We start from the raw sequence: 21,465 nt of genomic DNA on the forward strand, positions 1-21,465 counted from the left end.
GTGTATATATATATAAAATCTGGGCTGTGTGCTACATATATACAATATAGTGCTGCATTTTAGAATTATTTTGTTTCTGTAGACTCGTAAGAAGTCTATAGAGAAAAAAATGAGTGACTGTGGCTTGGAGATTGTTTTGGGGGACTATGTTACTTCTGCCCTGCTTCTTATTGAGTCGCTAAGAAAAAATCCAAAAGGCAGAGCCTCCTTCTTCGACGAGACACCGGCGTTGCAAAGCTCTTTCGGCAGCAAAGTCTCGGTCACCGTAGCTTTTAAGTTGCCTGAAGCACTGCTGGAGCAAGTCTGAACGTAGTGATGTGGTGTTTTTCAGGTGGATTGAGAAGCTGGTAGGGGGTAGCGGACTGGGTGACCCCCCCCTCCCGGCACTGGGGGGCTGTGGTTCTCCTGCCCACGCCGTAGTAGCTGCCCGGTGGGGTCACCGCCAGCCGCAAAGCTGCTGTCCACGTGGACTGGTGCTGAAATCTCTCGTCCGGCCGCTGCCAGAGCCTCTCCAGCGAAGCCCAGAGACATGGCTACAAACGGGACAAAAGTGGCAGACGGGCAGATCTCCACCGAAGTCGATGCTTCAATCACCAATGACAAGCCTAAAACCTTGGTTGTCAAAGTGCAGAAGAAGAAGACGGATCTTCCAGACCGAGATACTTGGAAAGGAAAATTTGACTTTCTCATGTCCTGTGTAGGTTATGCCATTGGCTTAGGGAATGTGTGGCGATTTCCATACCTTTGTGGCAAGAATGGTGGAGGTATGTTTGCTATTTCATTCTTACAACCTCTGATATATTTGTATATTATAATTCACCATAAAAATTTTCAGTAAAACAGAACTTGCTTTTAATAGCTTTTGCATCTGTATAGGTATTTTAAGGTTTTGGAGTTCTTTGGGGTTTTTTTTTTTTGGGTGGGGGTGGAGCTGGGGGTTTGTGGGTTTTTTGCTTTACAATTGTCCAGGAGGGCTGGAGCAATTTTGGAGTGTGGCGCTCTGCTTTGAGGTCTGCTCTGGAGTTTATTCTAACTTCTAGTTGGCAGGTGCTCTTCAAAGACCATAAGGCTTTAGAGCAGAACGAAAGCACGTTGCTCTCCAACCCTTCAGAGTCCTCTCTTTTGGAACTGAGTTTTTGAGAGAATTGCGTATGGCTTATACTGCTGACTGAGTGTATCATAAAAGGCTAACTTCAGCTGGAAAGCAGCCAGTTGTGGTTAAAACCTTTATGCTATCTGCATGCTCCTGTGAGAGATGAAGGCAATAAAATACAGTCCTTTGGATGTTAGCTTTTTACTTAAACAGAAAATATTTAAATGATGAGGTGATATATTTTTCCCCTTTTTTTCACCTCTTGCGATACTGGTTCAGAAGTGTACATGTGCTTTCCACTAACTTTTTTGAAAAGTTGCTCTTAAGAGCAAAATACCGTGGGTTTCTTTTCATATATAGATATATATAGAAATATATAGATATATATTTCATATATAGATGAAAATAGTGGAAACTCAGTAGTGTTTTCCCCCACTGTAACAGATCTCTTATTTCTTTTTAGGCGCATTCCTGATTCCCTATTTCCTTACTTTGATTTTTGCTGGAGTGCCACTGTTTCTTTTGGAGTGTTCCCTTGGACAGTATACATCTATAGGAGGCCTTGGAGTGTGGAAGCTTGCTCCGATGTTCAAAGGTACAGTAGGAATTTGGGTTACTTTCCATTTGTTTCCAAATTGCAGAAGTTGCACAAAGTGACAGGGCAAGGATGTTTATGACTTCTTGTTTTCACTTAAGCCATAATTTTCTACAGAAAACCACTAATTTTCTGGGGTGTAACTGACAGTTTTGAAACACACTAGGGTATTATTCACTCCCTATTAAAAATAGCAAGAGTTAGGCATTAGAATCTCAACAAACTTATTTTTGAACTTAAAAAACCTTTAATCTCTGTTAGGAATGTTTAAAGACTGTTCAAACATATTAAATCTAGCAATAGTTGTCTGAGCAGCTGTGGAATTGTTCACAGCAAATTGGTGAACATTGTTTCTGAACATTTTCTGAACATTGAGGTCACAGAGGTTTGTGTCTCATGTTGTTCTTTATTGAAATTCAAAAGCCAGACACTTCAAAGATGGCAATTTCATGCTGAACTGCTTAAGACAAGCTCACACTGTACTTAGATTTTTAGCTAGTTTGAGGTTGCTCACTGCTAGAACCTCAAGGTTTTAATCTAGGTTCTGCATAAACCTACAAACCTCACAAACTGTGCTTTTCACCGTATAGTCCCAAATCCTTTGACACTTAAGGGCTCCTGAGCTGACTTCTGGACCAGTAGTGGAGCAACTTATATATTGAATTATAAATTACTAAATTACCTCACACACAGTAGACTGACAATTAGCATAGAGTGAGCTACAAGTTTTCTAGAGTGGATTTTGTTCTAGGAAATTTTGTATTGGGAAAACCCAGAGAGGTGAAAATGTTTCTCACAGGTAAGTATTTTAATTTTGGTGGAGTTACTGCTGTTGGTAGGGGGCACAATGCAAAGTGTAGACCTTGCTTTGCATTACACTGATTATTTTGAGCACTTCCTTCCTGTTTAGTGTCATGTGGCAACTGTCACCAGCCCGAATGTTTGAAAATACTCCTGAAGTCTCCATGTGGGAGTAGTCTTACAACTTATACTCAGTTTCCCTACATCTGTCAGAAGTTTCTGTGAGACTGCTGTTTCAGAGAATGAGCTGATTTAGCTCTTTTCCTGAGAAGTAAAAAAAATAATCTGTGGTGTCTCAGCAGCAGCAGATGTGACTGCTCACTGCAACACACAGAGAACTGGACACTAAGATTAAATCTATGGATGACTGAACTATCACCCAAATTAGGGACCTTTTTAAATGGTATTTCTAAAAATTTAACTCAGCTTCTACAAAATTTTGGAAATGGTATCTGCCCCATATGTTGTATTTGTTCTTCTGAACCGCAGCTTTTCAACTGACACTCGTACAGACATTAAAAGTTACTTTCTTTTCTATCTTTGTGTTTTCTTTACAGGTGTGGGATTAGCTGCTGCAGTCCTTTCCTTTTGGCTAAATATTTACTACATTGTGATTATTTCCTGGGCCATATACTACCTGTACAATTCCTTTACCACTGTAAGTGTTTATGTCGGAGGAGGGGTTGGAATTGTGTGTGGAATGTAAAGCGAAGTGATATGTAGATAGTAAAGCAAAGTGACGTATAGAGAGCTGATTGATCTGTCTCACTGTAAAGGTGTGAGGTTAACACAGAACACATAGAAATCAGTAGGATAAGCCATTTCTTACTAATGGAAAACTATTTTATAAAAACTCCTTTTTAAATTTTTTTTTTCCTCCACAAGAAAGGTAGGCTAGAAAACTGTGAGGAAAATATTCCGTTCCAAGAATGTCAGTGGAGAAAGATAATAATAGGTCATTTTGGTGCCGCAGGCTTCTCTTTCGTAGTGATTTGCTTAAATTCCCTCATCTTAATCTTCAGAGCCACGGCTCTTTCATCTGTAGCCTTTTAGTGTCACTTCTTACCGGTCTCTGCGCTTTAATCGCTGGGGTTTCTGCCTGCTTCTCTGCAGCCCTGCCAGGTCGCTGCAGGTCACGCTCAGGCGTCAGCCTCCGTGTCCTGGCAATGCCAACGAGAGCACGAGTGTCCCTTTGCCTTCGAGCCCACAGGCCAGTCACTCCCCCGAGAAAAATTCTAGTGTATAAATGACTTTTTTTTTCTTCAATAGCACCACACAAATGTTAGTTCTTTGGGAAATAGTATCGTTACAATGTGTTTTAATAGTGGAGGAGTGTCTTAAAGAAATCCCCATGGAATGGAAGGTTTGAGTTGTGAACTTCCATTCATTGTTATTTTCACTGGGTTTTATTTCCTTTTAGCCTTATTTTTAGCTGCCTCTTTTTTCCCCTCAAGGATGATTCATCAGCTGAGTAGGTCTTGTCTGATTTGTGGGTTTTGGCCATCTGAGGAAGCATTCTTACCTAAGTCTCAATAATTAATGCATTATTGTTCAATTGTTGTCTCTTCTACAAATTTCATTCATGCTTGCCTGTTCTCCGCTTTAAAGAATTGTCCCTTGACCGAATTTGCATTAATTACTGTCTGAGAGTGACATGATAATTTCTTTTTTTGTTATCATCGGATTTGTTATTGATGTGAAAGGTCAGTCGTAGTCTAGAAGCGGTGCACTGGCCCATATTAGATGAATATTAACTTCTAATTTCCTGGAAGCCTCTTATCCTTATATTTAATACATGCAGTACCCTGGTACGTTTTCTGTGAGAAGATTTTCCAAGACTGGCCGTCAGAAGAATATCTAAGTTGTATCTAAATGAGATTCATTCTCAAGGATATGATGTGGAAACAGGTTGTTCTTCTCAGAACTTCTGAAAGATACCTTAATGTAATGGACACATATAGAAAACAGAAAGTTTACATTTTTCTAATTGTCCTCTGACCTAAGGGGAAAATGGAAATCTCCAATCAATAACCATCGCACCTTTATTACCTCTAGTGCAACAAGAGGTAGCGGGGCCTCGAGGACGTCCTTTCTGCTGCCCTTATTTTCTTGTAGCGCGCTCAGTGTACCCTCACACACTGATAGATGTATCAGACTCCAAAGCATTTGGGCTGCTATAGTAAAGAAAGGAAGAAATATTTTCACATCCGATTCACACAATTGATATGGAGTTAAATAACTTGTGTGGCAGATGTGCACCCCCAGTGAGATCAATGCACCCCAGAACTCAAAGTGTATTAGTTCCCCACTGAACTGCCATTTCTAGTAGAGAGAGAGATACCTGAGGTAATGCTCACTTAAGAAGTGTTTGACTGTTTAGGTTTTTTTCTCTATTTCTATTTAGACTCTTCCTTGGAAACACTGTGAGAACCCATGGAACACTGACCGCTGCTTCTCCAATTATACCTTAGCAAACACCACCAACATGACAAGTGCCGTAGTGGAATTCTGGGAGTAAGCTGATAATTTTCCTCTGTATCATTCCTGTGCACGTGCAAGGATCAGCTTGTTGTCATTCATACGCTGTCTTCTGAACTAGCTGTCAAACACACCGCTCTCTTGGTTTATTCCAGACGCAACATGCACCAAATGACTGATGGATTGGAAAAACCAGGGCAAATCCGATGGCCGCTAGCAATTACTCTAGCAATTGCCTGGATTCTGGTGTATTTTTGTATCTGGAAGGGGGTAGGCTGGACCGGAAAGGTAAGATTAAAAAGTACTGTAAATACATTTCAATTAAAAATGCTCATTTTACTCAAATATTCTGAAAATTCTTGAGGTAAGAGGCACTGGGGATAGTTTTTCTGGAATAGTTCTGTGGAGTATTTCATTTCTATCTTTCTTGAATTGGTGCAGCACCGTGTTTTTGAAAGAGCTGGCTCCTCTGTAGCTAGCTCTTGGGTGGTACGGTCACTTACAGACTTGTTGGCTTGACCGGGTATAAAATGGCCTAAAAATATGTCTGCTTGTTACTGGGATGAATATTCTAGGTAGTTTGGCTAGCAATAGAGTGAACATGCAGTGTTTTGGCTTCAGTGAGAAGCGTCCATTTATTGCACAGCTCTTGCTGCACTTAGATATGCAGATGTTGAAGCTGTTTTAGATAGAAGAGTTCCTCCCTGCTTTCCCTATGCTAAACGAGAGCCGTAGGTGGATCTTACCATGGGCGTGCTTTCACGCTGAGCTTCCTGGAGTCTGGCTGGTTTCTGAGTGCAAAATAGAATTTACTAATGAATTAAAGGAAATTATACTATTCACGGACCTTCCTCTGGGAATGAAAAGGCAACAGCATCTGACATGGGCATATACCCCTCTCTCTCACCCTGAAATGGCAGGAGGAAATCTTAGGGAAATGAAAAGCCACAGCCTGGTGGCAACTCTGAAGGCCTGGGTTATAAGTCCTCAGGCCTGGAGTAGAGGACTAGGATTTTTTTGCACTGAAAGAATGAATTGTTAACTTTTGACAAGATAGTTGTAACCGTGACCCACCTCAAGCCGCGTGTTGAACACGGCCTAGTTGAGCTCAGAACAAAACCAGTTCAATTCTCCTGTCTGCAAAGAAGGTGGCAAAAAAGGGCTGGCTGTGTTTTTGGAGTCTGACTTCAATTGTATCAAACACAGGTGAGGAGAGTGTGTTAAAAATACAAAAGCAGCTGTCTGAGAGCAGGGTAACGCTCGAACAGGTGGTGTCCTACAGGCAGGACAGGAGTACTAGAACCTTGTCTTTTAGGGAGCTCCCCTCGTTGAATACTCGTGAAAAAAATCTCCCAGCCCACCAAATCCCACCTTCAGGAAAGCCAGCAACAGCCACCTCCTTGTAGACATGGTGTTCAGGGAATTCTGTAGCAGGCAGTCCCCTTTCCTCACCAAGCTTTTCCATTGATAAATGCTTCAATTTTAAAAGTCAGCCTCAGTTGCTGCTAGTGGTTTTAGGGAGCAAATATTTTCTGAAGTGTTAACAAGCACCGATCATTCTTCCTGCCACACTTACAATGTCTTGTTTCTTCACATCAGGTGGTATATTTCTCTGCTACTTATCCCTATGTTATGCTGCTTATCTTGTTCTTCCGTGGTGTAACACTGCCTGGAGCAAAGGAAGGCATTTTATTCTATATAACTCCCAACTTCAGTAAGCTTTCAGACTCTGAGGTAAATATTCAGTCCTTGTAAACAGAAGTTTCACTGCTAACTGTTCACCTTTCAGACATATGACCTGCTCCTCAAGTGCAGAAACAGATTTTAAAAAAAATTATTTCCTGCAATCAGGTTTGGCTGGATGCTGCCACACAGATTTTCTTCTCCTACGGTTTGGGTCTTGGCTCACTGATTGCCCTTGGGAGTTACAACCCTTTCCACAATAATGTTTACAGGTAAGCAGATGACTGCCCATATTGCAGTGGCACTTCCCTGTCTCAGCTGGAGCTGGATTCTGTCTTTCTGTCTCATTGAAATAAAGTGTAGTCTCAGACTTGAATATTAAATGTCATACCTAACCAGGACTGAGAGGTATAACTGCATTGGCACTAATGGGAGAGACGGTATGACTTGTCCAGAATGAATTGGAACCAGAACCGTGAAATCCTAAACCATGAAAACTTTTCACAGGAAAAGCGGATAATATACTGATGACCAGTAGCATTGCTTTACCTACTGCTTAAAGCACCTTACCTTTATTGCAGGGACTCCATCATAGTGTGCTGCATAAACTCATGCACAAGCATGTTTGCTGGCTTTGTCATCTTCTCCATTGTTGGATTCATGGCTAATGTCACAAAGAGGCCTATTGCAGATGTTGCAGCATCAGGTACCCAATATATTTTTCTCTGAATTGTTCAGTGGCATCAGTTATTTTTTGTTTGTATGTTGTATCCAGCTGCTTGTTCAAAATCCCTCCCTCAAACATTCCTCTGCTCCCTGTCATTTCAGTCGCCCTTACCGATTGCAAAAGGGGGAGTATCAGTTCAAACCTCTCAAGGCAGCACCAGGAAAATTCTTTCACATGGAGCAGCCCGTCCTAGTGCTCTCAGACATTTGGTGTGGGGACTCATCCTGGGCTGACGCAATTAATGCTAATGAATATTGCTTACAGGGGCTGCGTTTACAAGAGGTGGCAGCACATTCAGCTGCTTCAGTGCTTGGCTGGGACATCACATTGTGAGCCTCTTGCTACTGAAATTCTTAAAAGCAAACTGAAAGGAGGAACGATCGTCATTATGTCTTAGGAGCCAATATTCTCACATTGTTAGGTTTTTAAATTCTATTTATTGTTTCTTGAGGTTAAGCCCTTTGAGGCAGATCCATTTCTCACCTGTTCAGACCTACCGCTATCAGCCAATTTTATGGGACTCTTTATTATGAAAGTCATTTTACTTAGGGCAGTAAGATGTCCACGGAAGGATTCTGCTTTTTTTTTTTTTTTTGCAGTTTCTTGTCTTTCTTCCAGATGAAAAAGCTTAAAGTAGCAGAGCAGATGGTTGCCCTAACCCAGCTGGTGTACCAGATACTCATTTAGCAGTTCTGGCCACAGGGAGGGATCTGATAACTCAAAGCTTGGTTGGAAGTCGCTGGTGGACAAAATATGTCTTATTATACTAGAAAACATATCCCATTGATGAAATATCCCCTTCGTTAGAAAAGCAGAGAATTTAAACCCTAAAAATAATCTTCAATAGATTACAGATACAAACAAATTAGCAAAAAATTTATGATGGCATATACTGTTGTCAAAAAGCACTCTGGAAAGCCAGTGGTGTGTGAAATAAGCTTCTTGGATTTATGTATTTTATACAGATGTATCTAAAGACTCCACCTGCAAACAAAACAATATTTTCATATCATATTAAGCTCCTAAATACATTTTAAGGTACCTAAGATAATAGACTTTTCAAAGACTCGCAATTACTGTGGCCAGTAATTGCAAAGGATATTTGGAAATTTGACCTTTTAATTAAGGCTTCTATTCCTTCTCGTGAGCTCAGAACTGGTGCTTTTTTTAGTACCATGAGACGTTGTTTTGTGACCCGTTATACAGCTTTGTAAAACAAACAGTATTATTAAAAGCTGTGGCTGCACTTTGGTGGAATGTCTAAGCCAGTAAAATTAAGAACATATTTATCTTAAGTTTATTTTGCCTTTACTACTGCCATTTGGAAGGCATTCCAATCATACCTGCTATCGCTGGCTAATAACTGTTTCGAAATCTGCATTGAAACAGATTTTTGTCAATTACTTTGACAATTCAGGTGTCTATTGCCAATCCTTGCTTTTCGATAGGTTTGAAAGCTATAGATGTCCAACCAATTATCACAGACAAGTTTACTTTTAACGAAAACTGAAAAATTGGATACTCCCCTTGGGTGATGCACACTGATTTTATTTCTGTGATTCTTTAGTCTGCTACAGGTTTCACTCTTAACCTGACATCAGCTGGTTTCCAGCCATGCTATGACAACTATGACAAGAGTTCCTTCTTTTTTAATAAGAATTTATATTCTCCTTCCAACACTGTGCCCCTATCAGCAGTTGGTAGGAACACAGATGGAAAGGTTTGCCTCTTTACAACTACATGGTTTATCAAAACGTATATTTTACGATAATTAATGGAATGGAATAGCAAATGGGAATACTGTAAATGCTGGAAAGGGTCTTCTGCATTTCTGAGCTGTCTTTGTTTTGTTTCTGAACTACTTGGTGCAAAGCAGGAGGTCACAGCTCTCAATAACTACTTGAGAGGGAGAGAACGCTGAGAAGTACCTGAAGAGGTAATCCCTTGCCAAGGATCACATTCCCTGGTTTTGCTATACAAAGGTGTCACTCAGGAGCAGTTTCTGAACTGCAGCTAGTATTTTGCTTGCTTAGTTGGTTGGTTTGGTTGTTGGGGTTTTTTTTTGTGTGTGTGTGTTTTGTTTGGTTCATTTTAAAAGCAAGATCCATGCCCTGACTTCTTGGTCAGTGAACACTGGTTAAGCTGAAATCCCTGGTCAGATGCTGCATCCACATCTGAGTCATTCAAATAAACCTAAAACCTATCGTCAGGAGCAAATAATGCCAACACCCAATCAGTAACACTGACATTTTCTCTCCCGTTTCTCCTCCCAGGCCCTGGACTGGCATTTCTGGCTTATCCAGAAGCAGTGACACAGTTACCAATTTCTCCTTTGTGGGCAATACTGTTCTTCTCCATGTTGCTGATGCTGGGAATTGACAGTCAGGTAAAACTGGTGTAAAAATTAATAACAAAGACACATTTTCTGCAGCTGTGTGGCACGAGGCTGGCCTCTCCTTGTGCATTCTGCACTGCCAGCTGCCAGTGCTGCGGAATGGTTTCTGGAATAACCAGACAGATAACTGCAGGTACTAAGGAGAGGAAAGAGTAAGAGGTTCAAGGAGCCTGGGATAGTAAAAAACTGATACTAAGGCACTTTTTTGTGAACTGTTGGAAGCATATACAAAATGTGCAGGAAATTTATTCTGCAGACAAAAGGAACTTTCTTTGAAATCTTAACTCTTCAATCACAACATTAAAAATACCTTTGCAGTGCTCATCAGAGCAGGAGCCACCGGGATATGCTTTACAAGGTTTAGATGCCACAAACGTTTCTGAAAGGCGACTTCAGAACTTACCACATGAAGCAAAAACATGCAGCACACGCTTCATTTTAAGCATATGAACGTCAGGAGCGAATTCGGGAGGCTGAAGGCTCATTACTGGGGCCATTCTGCATCTTAGCGTGTTCTGAAATCACTTCCCGATGGCAAGGATCAGGACTTCAGTGGTTCAGGCCTTGGCTAAGAGCTGTAGGTGGTATCTGACAACTGGAAGTTAAAGGGAAGGCAAAACCTAGAGGTTTTGCAAATCCAAGTAAGATACTGCTCCAGAGTTACTGTCTAGATTAAATAATGAAATAATTAACTCATGCAATCATTAAAATGTTTATTGTTTATTGCAAAACAAACAAAAAAGCACACAGCATGTGCAAAAGCACTCCACGTGCTAGAAAGGACTATGCCCAACAAAAGCATTCATTCATCAGTAATAATATTAATACAGACAGTGACTATATTGTAAGCACCAAAGAAAGCCCCCTGCCTTATTTTGCAAAGCAGAGTCGGAGGACTTTGCCAGGGAAGTCCCTTCTGCCTGCTGAGATGTTTCCATCGTTTGTATGTGACCAGTTGTATGCAGACCAGATGTCTTAATCTACTTGCAACCAGTTGCAGTTGTCAAACCAGCACCTTAGAGTTGTCAGCACCCTCTTCGTAGCACATAAAGAAATATAATAATTACTAGCTTAGTATCCTACTAGACTTTCGGTAGAGAAAATCCATCATTTTCCATAAATCCCAATTGACTTTAGTCTGTGAACCAAAGTATAAGACGACCGAGAGGGCATTTTATCCTGCAACATGAAAGGAAGCTGGAAATGTATGCTTCTATTTCTTTGTTTTTCAATAAGCTTCAGGCTTGACATTAAAACCTATTGCTCAATCTAGGGAGAAACTGCTCTGAAATTAATTCGGTCAAAAATATTCTTGAAAGAACTTGTCTCTAGGCAACTACCAGCTGAGGAAGGTAGTCTAATATTATTAAAAGAATATATATCTACAGGCTGTCATGCTTTCTTCATTTTCTGTCTATCAGTGAAACATTTCATACACTGTAATTTACAGGAACTAAATCTGTTGGTTAAATTCTGATTGCAGTGCTGGGAATTAATAAAAATCTACATACTTTCTGATTATTTTCAGCTGCCATAATGACATTTATTTTGAATATATGCATACAGCCATACTTTCCATTTGGAAGACCACATCCTCAGCAAAAAATCTTACCATTGCATTGCCTTTTCTAGGTATACAAAAAATATTTGATTTATAACATATGAGAATCAACCTTGTGTCTTTAAGCTTCCCTCTAAAGCACTGATCTGATTACACTTAGTGTCTATTGGCTTTCACCTATGTGAGTAAAGCCTTCAGCTGCAGGTGCATTCTCTTCTATCACAAGAAAGAGCATTTTTATCTTCCGAAAGCACATGTTATAGTTCATAATTTGGAATTTTGAGTGGTTTTGTAGCTGGAAATCTTTTTGCAGAAATCTTTTTAGAGAGAAATGAGGATATTCAGAAGCTCTGCTTCCACTTCCAAAGTCAAGTGAATTTTCATTTATCATTTAATGGACGGGGCCTTAGGCCAGCGATGAGTCGTATTGAAAACTCCTCCCCTGGGTGTAACCCCGCTGTTGTAGTGCATTGCATTGTATTTGATTTCTGACTTTACTTGCAGTTCTGCACTGTGGAAGGATTCATAACAGCTTTGGTGGATGAATTCCCGAAGTTGCTGCGCAATCGAAGAGAAATCTTCATTGCTGTTGTGTGCATTGTTTCCTATCTGATAGGGCTGTCCAATATTACTCAGGTATGTTCTGTAGAAGAATGTCATCTTCTGTCATCTTAATTGAATTCCAGCAATAATCTAATTTTTGTCAGAATTGACCTCAAGCATTACAAGACTTTAACCTGTTAACTTTAATCAACTTACAGTAATATGTCCCTAATCTATTTGCCACTGTTAGTTTGTAGCTTGCATTTCAATCCGTCTTGAAATTACAGTCCTTACTCTTTAACACTTTCTTCTTATATGTTTTAGGGTGGAATCTATGTGTTTAAGCTTTTTGACTACTACTCTGCCAGTGGAATGAGTCTCTTGTTCCTTGTATTCTTTGAGTGCATCTCGATATCCTGGTGCTACGGTAAACAATATGGTTTTTATTTTTTCCACAAGTTTTGCGCATCAGAAGGATATTTCATCTACTCATTTGTTCTTCTGTGTGAGGGTGGAAGTGAAATTGGCCTTGGTTTATGTGCATAGAATTCCACTGAGAACTCAAAGGTGGCTTGTGGAAGGTACTTCTGCTTCTTTAAAACATCCTGTGTGTAATGCTGGAAGTCATTAGATGCCAAGTGTTTCAGGAATACTAAATAGGTGACATCTCCCTCTTTTTTCCTGTCCCCCTTGCTTGGGAAGCCTGGATCTTCAGAGGTGTTGGGTTCTGCTGTTCTCAACATAATGACTTAAGTCTTTTGGGCTTCATAATGTTTCATTTCCAGAAATGACTCTCTCTCTGGGATCCTTCAGAGAGAGCCAGGCTGCTCGGTCCGTTGTATCTTGCATAATTGCCCGAAAATATGCAGAAGTCTGGACTGCCAAGCTCTGGGCATAAAGATTAATGAACACGTATCATACTCTTGCCAGAGAATTTGTGCATTTGACCTTAGTTCTGTGTTAGCGAGTCCAAGGACCGACTCCCCTGGTGACTAAGGCACTTCACTTATATTACAAATCTGATTCAGAGCTAGATAACGGGAGTCTTTCTGCTGGCTTTTAATGGGCTTAAGAGGATGGAACAGCATTTTATAGGGGAGAGACACTGCTTAAGAATCCAGTAAATGCAAATGGAAAAATACACCAGGTAAACAAATTAACAAATCAAATCCAAAGTTATAAATAATATAGACATATCTTCTAGAAGACGATGGAGTGCTGGCAGGTAACAGCAGCAGCAGAAGGGCTACTCTTTGATTTCATAGGCAATTCTGCAGCGTATGGTGTGCGTGTATCCACACAGACTGAAGCTGGTTAGCACTAGGATGGATTATTTAGGTTTTTAATTTAATTTGAAAAATATCATTCTAAATCTCTCATCTTAATAAGACTTAAAGTTTAAATTAACCAAAAGGGATTTATTGCATCTGACCTTCAGATGTACAGACTTCCTCAGCCCTTCCATGGGAATGAGTTTGCTGGTTGGTAATTAATTAATTATGATGTGGAAAAATGAGAACAAATGATTCTTGGTGCTTCTGAGTTTGCACATTTCTTTCCCATTCAGACAGGTGAAAAGTTATGTTGGGGTCTATATAGAGTTCCAAATATACCTCATCATTTATGACAGTGTCTCTCAAAACCACCGAGCTTTCAATTGAATCAGTTACCTGATATGTTTTTATACTGTTTCTTATTTCTACATTTAGGTGTTAATAGATTTTATGACAACATCCAAGAGATGGTGGGATACAGACCCTGCATCTGGTGGAAACTCTGCTGGTCATTTTTCACTCCTATCATTGTGGCAGTAAGGATCAAACTTTTATTATATGATTCAAAGGGTGTAAAGGAGGTGGCCTGTGTACTACAGCCTTGCCATTTCCACTCCCACGGGTTCATGTTAACTCTGACCTCATTCCTTTTTTAAGGATCTGAGCCATTCCATTGAAGGGAACAGGCAAAAACCAGTGTCAGTAGAGGAAGCCTGTACCCTAAGAAAAGAAACCATGTGCAGTTTCAAGATGTGTATTAGTCCTCAGGAAATGGTAACTTGTCAAGAGTTTGACTGGCAGAGATAGAAAACTGTAAGAAACAGGTTTTGACCATTTCTTGTATTTTTACACAAAATTCAGCAATCTCTCTAGGGACTTAATTTTTCCATATACACAAAATCAACTGAATTCCTTCACAGGCACCATTCTGGTAACAGACTAAGATTATTCTGGTAACAAACTGGGATTATAAACTGATGTTCTTCTCTCTTGGGATTCTGTAGAATATATTACCTGGTTTATACTACGTTGCTGCTGTTTTTTGTGGCAAAACTTGCAAGGATTTTGTGCGCTGGAAACCACAGTACAGTCTCTTCCTGCTTTGGAGCTTTATCCAGTTAAGGCCATACAGTACCATTTGAAATAATAAGCAAAGTAATGCAAATTTACTACATTATTTACACATAACGTAGTCAACCCAGATGCAATATAAAGCACTGTAATCAAGTAGACACTATGACACAATACTTCCCACTCACCAATACTTCTCTGATATTCCCATGTAGGTAGCCCAAGGCCATAGAAAAGCAAACAAAGAGCACTAAAGAAAGCCACAGACGTGTTTATACCGAGGGTTCTTTGGTTCATCTCTACCCAGAGGATGAAAACAGCTTCCATTTTTCTGAAAATAAGTGTTCAGGAAGGCAGAAAAAAATGCATTTTGTTTATTTCATTGATATAGCAGGAAGATGACCAAACTATATGTAAAACTTACCAGATTTCTCCCGTCTCGTAAGGGAATTTGTTGTCCGGTGCAAGTTTACAGGTGGTGATGATGTGCTAATAAAATCTGGGAATGTGTTCGGCACAAGCCAGAAACTGGGATCAGGATGAGCTTCCTCCTTTGCTGGTTCAGCTGAGCAGGTCTCCCTGACACAGGCTGCTTTAGATACTGGGAACAGGCCCGGATAGGAGTTTTCCTTGGGAACTTAAAGGAAAAAGTACCATATTTGCAGGTCATCTGTTTGAAAACACCACAAATGTAACTCACCCGTGCTGCTGGTCGATGGCACAGTACAGATGTGTAAGCAGGTATTACTCCCCAGGGTCCCCACCTTTCCCAATAGCCCCCTTCCCTCTGATTCTGTGCAGGTTATCTGAGGACTCTGCCGGTACCAGTGGATATCCTGTACCAGCACATCTGGGTAATCCGAGATGCAGGTTATGTGTGTGAAAACACAGTGTTAAATTGAAACATTAATTTTGGTAAGAAGCTTACTGGGAAACTAAACTACCTCCTTATCTCGTTATTGAAAAATTCAAAGCCTTTGTTGAATTTCTGAAGTTTTGGTAGACAGCCAAATCTGCAGCCACTTACTGGACCGCGGGTTCCATTCTGACTGCCCTTGTTTTCCACGAGGAGTTTGTTCGGAGGATCTGAACAACACCAAAGGCTCTGGGCCGAGCACTCTTAGGTGGTGATACGAGAGGTCAGTGCAGAACCAGGCTTCAGAGAACATTTCTTATTCAGGGCCTCTAGGAGCCTGTTGCTGACCGTTACAGTAGAGCTGTGCCCATACTATTATTCCAATAACAACAAACCAACTGTTTCACACTTTCAGAATCACAGTTCAGTTATTTTCACCTTCCCACACCTGAAGTTAAGCTGGCAGGGGGCCAGCCATGGGCTGACACATGCCTGTTTTCTACACCCTCCATCGGGAAGACTGACCCCCAGGCCCCATCCACAAACGAGCGCCCGGCGGCCACCACCAGGGACCAAAGGAACCCTTTTCTCCTTGCCTGGATGTTTGCCTTGAGGTCCAAGTCAATCCAGACAAATTCCTGAACACAGAACACTCTGGAAATCTCATCCAAATCTTCTTTTTGGCTGTATTTTGCAGGGAGTCTTCATCTTCAGTGCTGTCCAAATGACTCCTCTCACGATGGGAAGTTACGTTTTCCCAAAATGGGGCCAAGGGGTTGGCTGGTTCATGGCCTTGTCTTCGATGGTGCTGATACCAGGCTACATGGCGTACATGTTTCTCACCCTGAAAGGCTCCTTAAAACAGGTAAGTCTCTCTTTTTCCTGACTGCATGATTTCACCTTGTGAGGCCTGTGCACACTGATAAAAGATTGCTGGGCAACTCTTTTCTGCTCTGTATTTCCTGTGGCCTCAACTTGCTTAGCCCAGATATTTTTGCATCAAGCTTAAAAACACAGAAACAAGCACCAAACAGGCAAAACAAAGCCAGTGTCTGTATCATGTCGTGAAACATAATTCACTGCATTAAATGCGGTCCTTATCTCTGGGCTTTGACAGTTCCAGACACTTTGCATCCCAGCTCCTTACACCTAGAAAACAGAGTAGCAGTTTACAAAACTATGTATATTTGTCCTTATTAACACAAGACACACTGTCATGTATCTAAGTTCCTATCTCTAAGGAATTGGAATCAGACTAAACCCATGTAACTCCTGATTTCCATGAGGCTGCTCACGGTGACCCTATCGAGCGCCTCCCTGCAACGCCATCTCAGATCTGAGCTCCTGTTCTGCGTTACCCCTCTTCCAAGGGCTGCCTTGTTCTGCTGCTGCTGAGAGAAAGGACATGTAAAACCATATTCAATGATTACGCTGCCCTTCCCTTTAGTCTTTATTTAAGGGTTTTCTGTGAACAGTTACTTCATGAAGAACATTAGCGGCCTTTTTCTCATTGCACTGAGCTCAGCTTCTCCCCGATTCCTTATTCCAGCTGTTAAAAGGAGATGATGCTTCCCATGTGAGAGGGGGCTTAAATCCATTCTAAGACCATCGGAGAAACGTTGCTAAAGGAGTATGAAACGTTAAAAAGGTTATTGATCAGTACACTGTTAGTAATTACATACAATTGCCATACTTAATGGGTTTTCTATCTGGGTGCATCCTCAGTTTTCCCTCTCCAGCCAATAATCTCATTCTGTGCGTAACAGACACTTCTTCAGCACAAGCACTGAAACACGTATCTCTGTCCTCTCTGACTGTGGGAGCGAGAGATTGTCAAAATGAGTTTGTCAGAATTTCTGGAATATTCTAAAATCCGCTGACAGAGCCATCTTTGCAAAGGGACAGATGATCTTAAGCAGAATTGACGAGTAATGCCTCATGAATTGCTCAGATCTCGATCCAAATATTTGTCTTCAGCAAATTTCAAAAGACTTAGCGATGCTACAAAAAAATTTCTGTGGTTTCCCCCCCCCTGCTTGTTCTTAGCTACTACATTCTGAATATCTTTCCCTCGGTCTTACGGGAACATTTGCGTGCAAAGGGAGAATTGTTGCTCTGAAACAGAGCTGCTTCTTGGGCAGAGTTGTATAAGCCCCCAGTAAAAGTTTCTCATCTCAGTCTTGCTGTGGTCTCGCTTTTGAAAGCACTGACAGATACTCATCAGGTAACAGGAGGAGCTCGCACCACTCACAGGCTTTGACGATCAAACCCGGGCTCTTTCTCCATGTGAACGTGAGCTCAGCAAATAAGCTTTATGAGTTGAGCACACAAAAGGATTAGAAATAAAATATCTTAAATCTAAGTCTACTTTACCTGTTGTTCCCTTGGAGGTAGCAACTCCCAGAAGCTGCAGCCAGTTCTCTCTGGTCCCTTCTGCTCCCTGGGGAGGGTCACCGTCACCTCCAAGATCCAGCTTTGAGTCCCCCACTCCAAACGCAGCCTCCGTGCTCGGCCCGTGGGCTCTCAGGAGCGTGTCCTCACCCCTCCCACTGGCTCCCCTTGCTTCTTCTCCCCAGATGTGCCCAGTTGTTAGAGCCTGGTGCCATCTACCATTTCGCACATGGTCTTTCAACACCTATTCCCATGGTCAGAACACAGCTAAAACTGGGGATAGGATATGGGACTTACGGCCTTTTTTTGGGCCCTTAGGAGACAGACAGAATTTTGTCATTGAAGTTCCAACGCCTAGACAGAATAGAAACGGTATTTTGACCGCCTCAGATTTACTGTTGTTCTTTAAACAGCGCATCCAAGTAATGATTCAGCCAAGTGAAGACATCACTCATCCCGAAAACGGGCCAGAGCAGGCCCAACAGAGCAACTCTGCAAACAAAGAAGCCTACATCTAAACTTCTGCATTGTACAACTACCAATACCGCTCCAGAAAAACAAAAAATATGGTTGAATATGACCACAAATTTATGTCTGAGAATATAATTACCTACCTCTAGTGGCAAAAAAAAAGGAAAAAAAAAAAAAAAGGAAAAAAAAGAAAAAAAGGTCATCTCCACTCTAAGGGAATCGCCATGGGTACGATCCAACCATCGCGTGAGCTCAGATGTTGACGGTGTTTTGTGTTCTCTGGCAATCCACAGACTGTTAATGTTTTTATCCTTTCACAATAATAGTTGCATATCTTGGAATTTGTAAATTGATGTGCCAAGACCTTTTTAATCTACCTTTTAGCACGACTATTTGAAGTTTTGTGCTGCTGATTTTTAGTAGTTTATCACTATTTCTTACCGCTGAATCCCAAGACTGTTATTTCTGACTTTGCAGGAGTAAAATTCAGTTTGGAATTGTTTTGTACAAAAAAAAATGAAGTATTTTGTAAACACGTGATTTCCAGTGAAAAAGCCTGCCCTTAAAATTTGCTCAAGTCGAGGCCATTTGAGGGGGAAGCGATTTCCTTCAATTTACAGCAGACACGGCCTTTATGAACATTCCTGGTGCAAATTAAATTAAATGGCTGTTGGTGGCAATACAGCAGGGAATGGCTGGAAACGCTCTCTGGGCTCAGCCTTTCAGGATAACATTCCAACAGGATCGTAAATTTGTTTAAAAATATATGTACTATTTCTTATAAAAAGAAGATATCTTTGTGAATCAATACTACGTGAATCGCAGATGTTAGAGGCAAAAATAGGACTTCTAACCTTTTTAGCAAAATGAGAATTAATATCCGAGAGCTCTTAAAGATTCCTGGGAGTAAGAGAAATACAAAGTATTTGCGATTCAAGCTCGGAGCACTCGAGCTTTTGTTACGCTGTGATTATTCTACGATTATTGCATTGCCACCAAAATAGAAACCAAATCAACGGCTTAAAGATTGAAGCTTCTCCTTGTAATTCTCATTTAGGGTTTAATTCACAACTCTTCTTTTTAATCCCTTAAAGGACTTTGACAGTTTCTAATAAGCAAATTAAAAAATACGGATCGTTAGCACTTTGAAAACAGTTTTGCTTTGATTTACTTATTATTTGTGGTGAGAAAGGTAGGAGGGAAAGCGATTTCAGTGAGATAGATAGAGATATAGATATATATATATATATATAAAAAAAAAAATTCTCCACTCTGGGCTCAGCCTGCATTTCCCACATGGCTGGAAAGCCCCTGGGAGGGTTTTTTCCCCCGCCGTGTGGAAAAGGCAGGGATCAGCCCCGTCCGGTCTTTCTCGTGTGGCAGCTATATGACAGGCGCAAAGGATGCGGGGAAACGCAGTAGTTGCTGTTTGATTGTAAATGACTGTGACAGAACTGTGCAATGAAACATGCTTTTCAGCAAAATTTTTGTGCACCGTACAATGTTAGATAGCACAATTTATGTAGAACTACTACGTGAAAAACATGTTAACTGTGAATGTTGGGTTTTTCGTTGTTTTTGTCTGAAGGTGACAAACGTTCTTGCAATAAGGTATTATTCTCAGAATGTCAAGCACATTATTGTAGAAATAATATATATATAAAATACACATGTATTTCAGACGACATCATAAAATCTCAGAGTAGGTTTGGTAGATTCTAAACCGTTTCATACATAGAGCAACTGTAAAATATTATGAGATCTAAGCTACGTCCTACTGGCTATAGCTGAAATACAAAAGTCCTGTAAGTCTTTGGGATTTAGAGGAAACCTGTCCATCCTACACAAGCATTATATACATGATCCATACCCATTATACTTGTGAATTTCATTAGACTAAGGATAAAAATTCCAACTTTCTCTTTCTCGTTTAATGTAATCAAGTCCCATGTTGTTCTAAGAAAAATGCAGTATTTAATGTTTGATTGTAAACAATTATGACAGATGTTTGACAGACCTGCTCTTTAGCAAAAAGCTGTACAAACGTATCATATAGCACAAAATAGTGTTGTAGAACTACTGTGTGTAAACTGTGAATAGCTGTATCTTTTTTGTAGTACTTGCCCTGAAAAAAAAAAAAAAGATTATTGTATGATCATATATGCTTTTTGCAATAAGGAAATATCTGAACACCAAGCAAATCTATCTCTATATAAAAATATATATGTAATATATACATATTCAAAAATATATACAGAGCCTGTTTAAAAGAGTACAGTATTATTTAGTAAATTGCAACCTGTTCTATGGACCAAATGTAAAATATTTATAAATTAAGATGCATTTTAAATGTCTATAAATGGTGTCATAATTAAAGCACGATTGTTATGTAAGTTTCCAAGAGTTTAGAGGAAAAAGAATAAAGGTTATATTATACATTAAATTCGGAGTTTTGCAGTCTTTCATTGGACAAAACCAACGTGTGTTTTTTCTGTGAAGCAAGTTCTAAATGTTTTCATATATTTTTATAGATATCTAAAATACATCCTTTAACTATCAGAATGCTGTACCACACTTGTGACGTGTGTCTGTCGTGGTTTTGGCCGAATTTACTAAAACCAGACCGACAGATGGCTCTTCCCTGCCCCACCTCCCTCCCCCCAAAAGAGAGAGAGAGGAGAGAAAGAGATAAGGAGATTCAGAAGTTTAGAATGAACTAAACTACTTTAATGAAGAATTAATATTAAAATAAAAATAAAGAAGAAAATAATGAAATAGATACAATATATACAAAACCGTATCAAGCTCCCGGGATGACAGTCATGTCACCGGCAGGCACTGGGGAAGTCCCAGACTGGACTCAGTGACGGATGGGAACTGGATTCCAGCTCTGGAGTCAGGAACACACGGATCGGGATCAAAAGCAGATGAACAGACAGAGTCCTCTCTGGACGTCGGCCATCGCAGGAAGGGGGCTGACCCTTTGATCCCTCAGCTTTTATACTGAGCATGGGGCAGATGGGATGGAATACCCCAGCTGGTCAGGTTTGGGTCACCTCTCCTGTCCCCTCCTCCCCACCGATGTGACCCCTCTACATTTTTCCGTTTCCGACCCTGTAAGGGGGCAAATAACGAAATTGGCTGCCCTTGGTTGTTATAGCAATAAGTATAAGCAAGGGCCTCCCTGCACACCATCCCTTGGCATGGAGCACAAACATTGGGCTGATCATTCTGAGAACGAGCAGTTTTCTCCACAATCTGCCGTTAATTTCAGAGAGTTAGAGGAGGCCTAGCCAGGATGTAAAGTTACAGAACAGAAAATTGGTTCGGTTTTACTTCAAACCGGGACAGTGTCATTAATCCATTATGCTATTTCTGTAATTTAGGTAGTGTGTGTGTACATTATACACAAAGCTTAAAAGGCGGCAGTTAATAGCCCTACCTGGCGTCCTGCTGCTCTAACCCTCCTGCAGAAGACGGCAGCCCTAGAAAAAAGCCTGGATTTTAAAATAAATGTTCCTCGGGC

The 21,465-nt window shown here is 40.7% G+C and overlaps 1 protein-coding gene across 1 annotated transcript; it reads left to right on the plus strand.

Moving 5' to 3' along the window:
• The first annotated feature begins 529 nt into the window (after window positions 1-529).
• Window positions 530-17,986, plus strand: SLC6A1 (solute carrier family 6 member 1). The gene is made up of 14 exons (XM_074152577.1): window positions 530-764; window positions 1,557-1,688; window positions 3,047-3,147; window positions 4,894-5,003; window positions 5,123-5,255; window positions 6,567-6,701; window positions 6,819-6,922; window positions 7,232-7,356; window positions 9,651-9,763; window positions 11,838-11,969; window positions 12,201-12,303; window positions 13,586-13,686; window positions 15,775-15,942; window positions 17,882-17,986. The coding sequence occupies exons 1-14, from the start codon at window positions 530-532 to the stop codon at window positions 17,984-17,986; spliced, it is 1,797 nt and encodes a 598-aa protein (XP_074008678.1).
• The last annotated feature ends 3,479 nt before the right edge of the window (window positions 17,987-21,465 follow it).

This window comes from Numenius arquata, chromosome 8 (genome assembly GCF_964106895.1).
Source record: "Numenius arquata chromosome 8, bNumArq3.hap1.1, whole genome shotgun sequence".
NCBI classification, from domain to species: Eukaryota; Metazoa; Chordata; class Aves; order Charadriiformes; family Scolopacidae; genus Numenius; species Numenius arquata.

Bases quoted from the DNA above. Each gene is read 5' to 3' on its own strand.
- SLC6A1 (XM_074152577.1), top strand. From the start codon at position 530: ATGGCTACAAACGGGACAAAAGTGGCAGACGGGCAGATCTCCACCGAA. The intron at 765-1,556 runs GTATGTTTGCTA...ATTTCTTTTTAG, and splicing joins TTGTGGCAAGAATGGTGGAG to GCGCATTCCTGATTCCCTAT. The intron at 12,304-13,585 runs GTAAACAATATG...TTCTACATTTAG, and splicing joins CTCGATATCCTGGTGCTACG to GTGTTAATAGATTTTATGAC.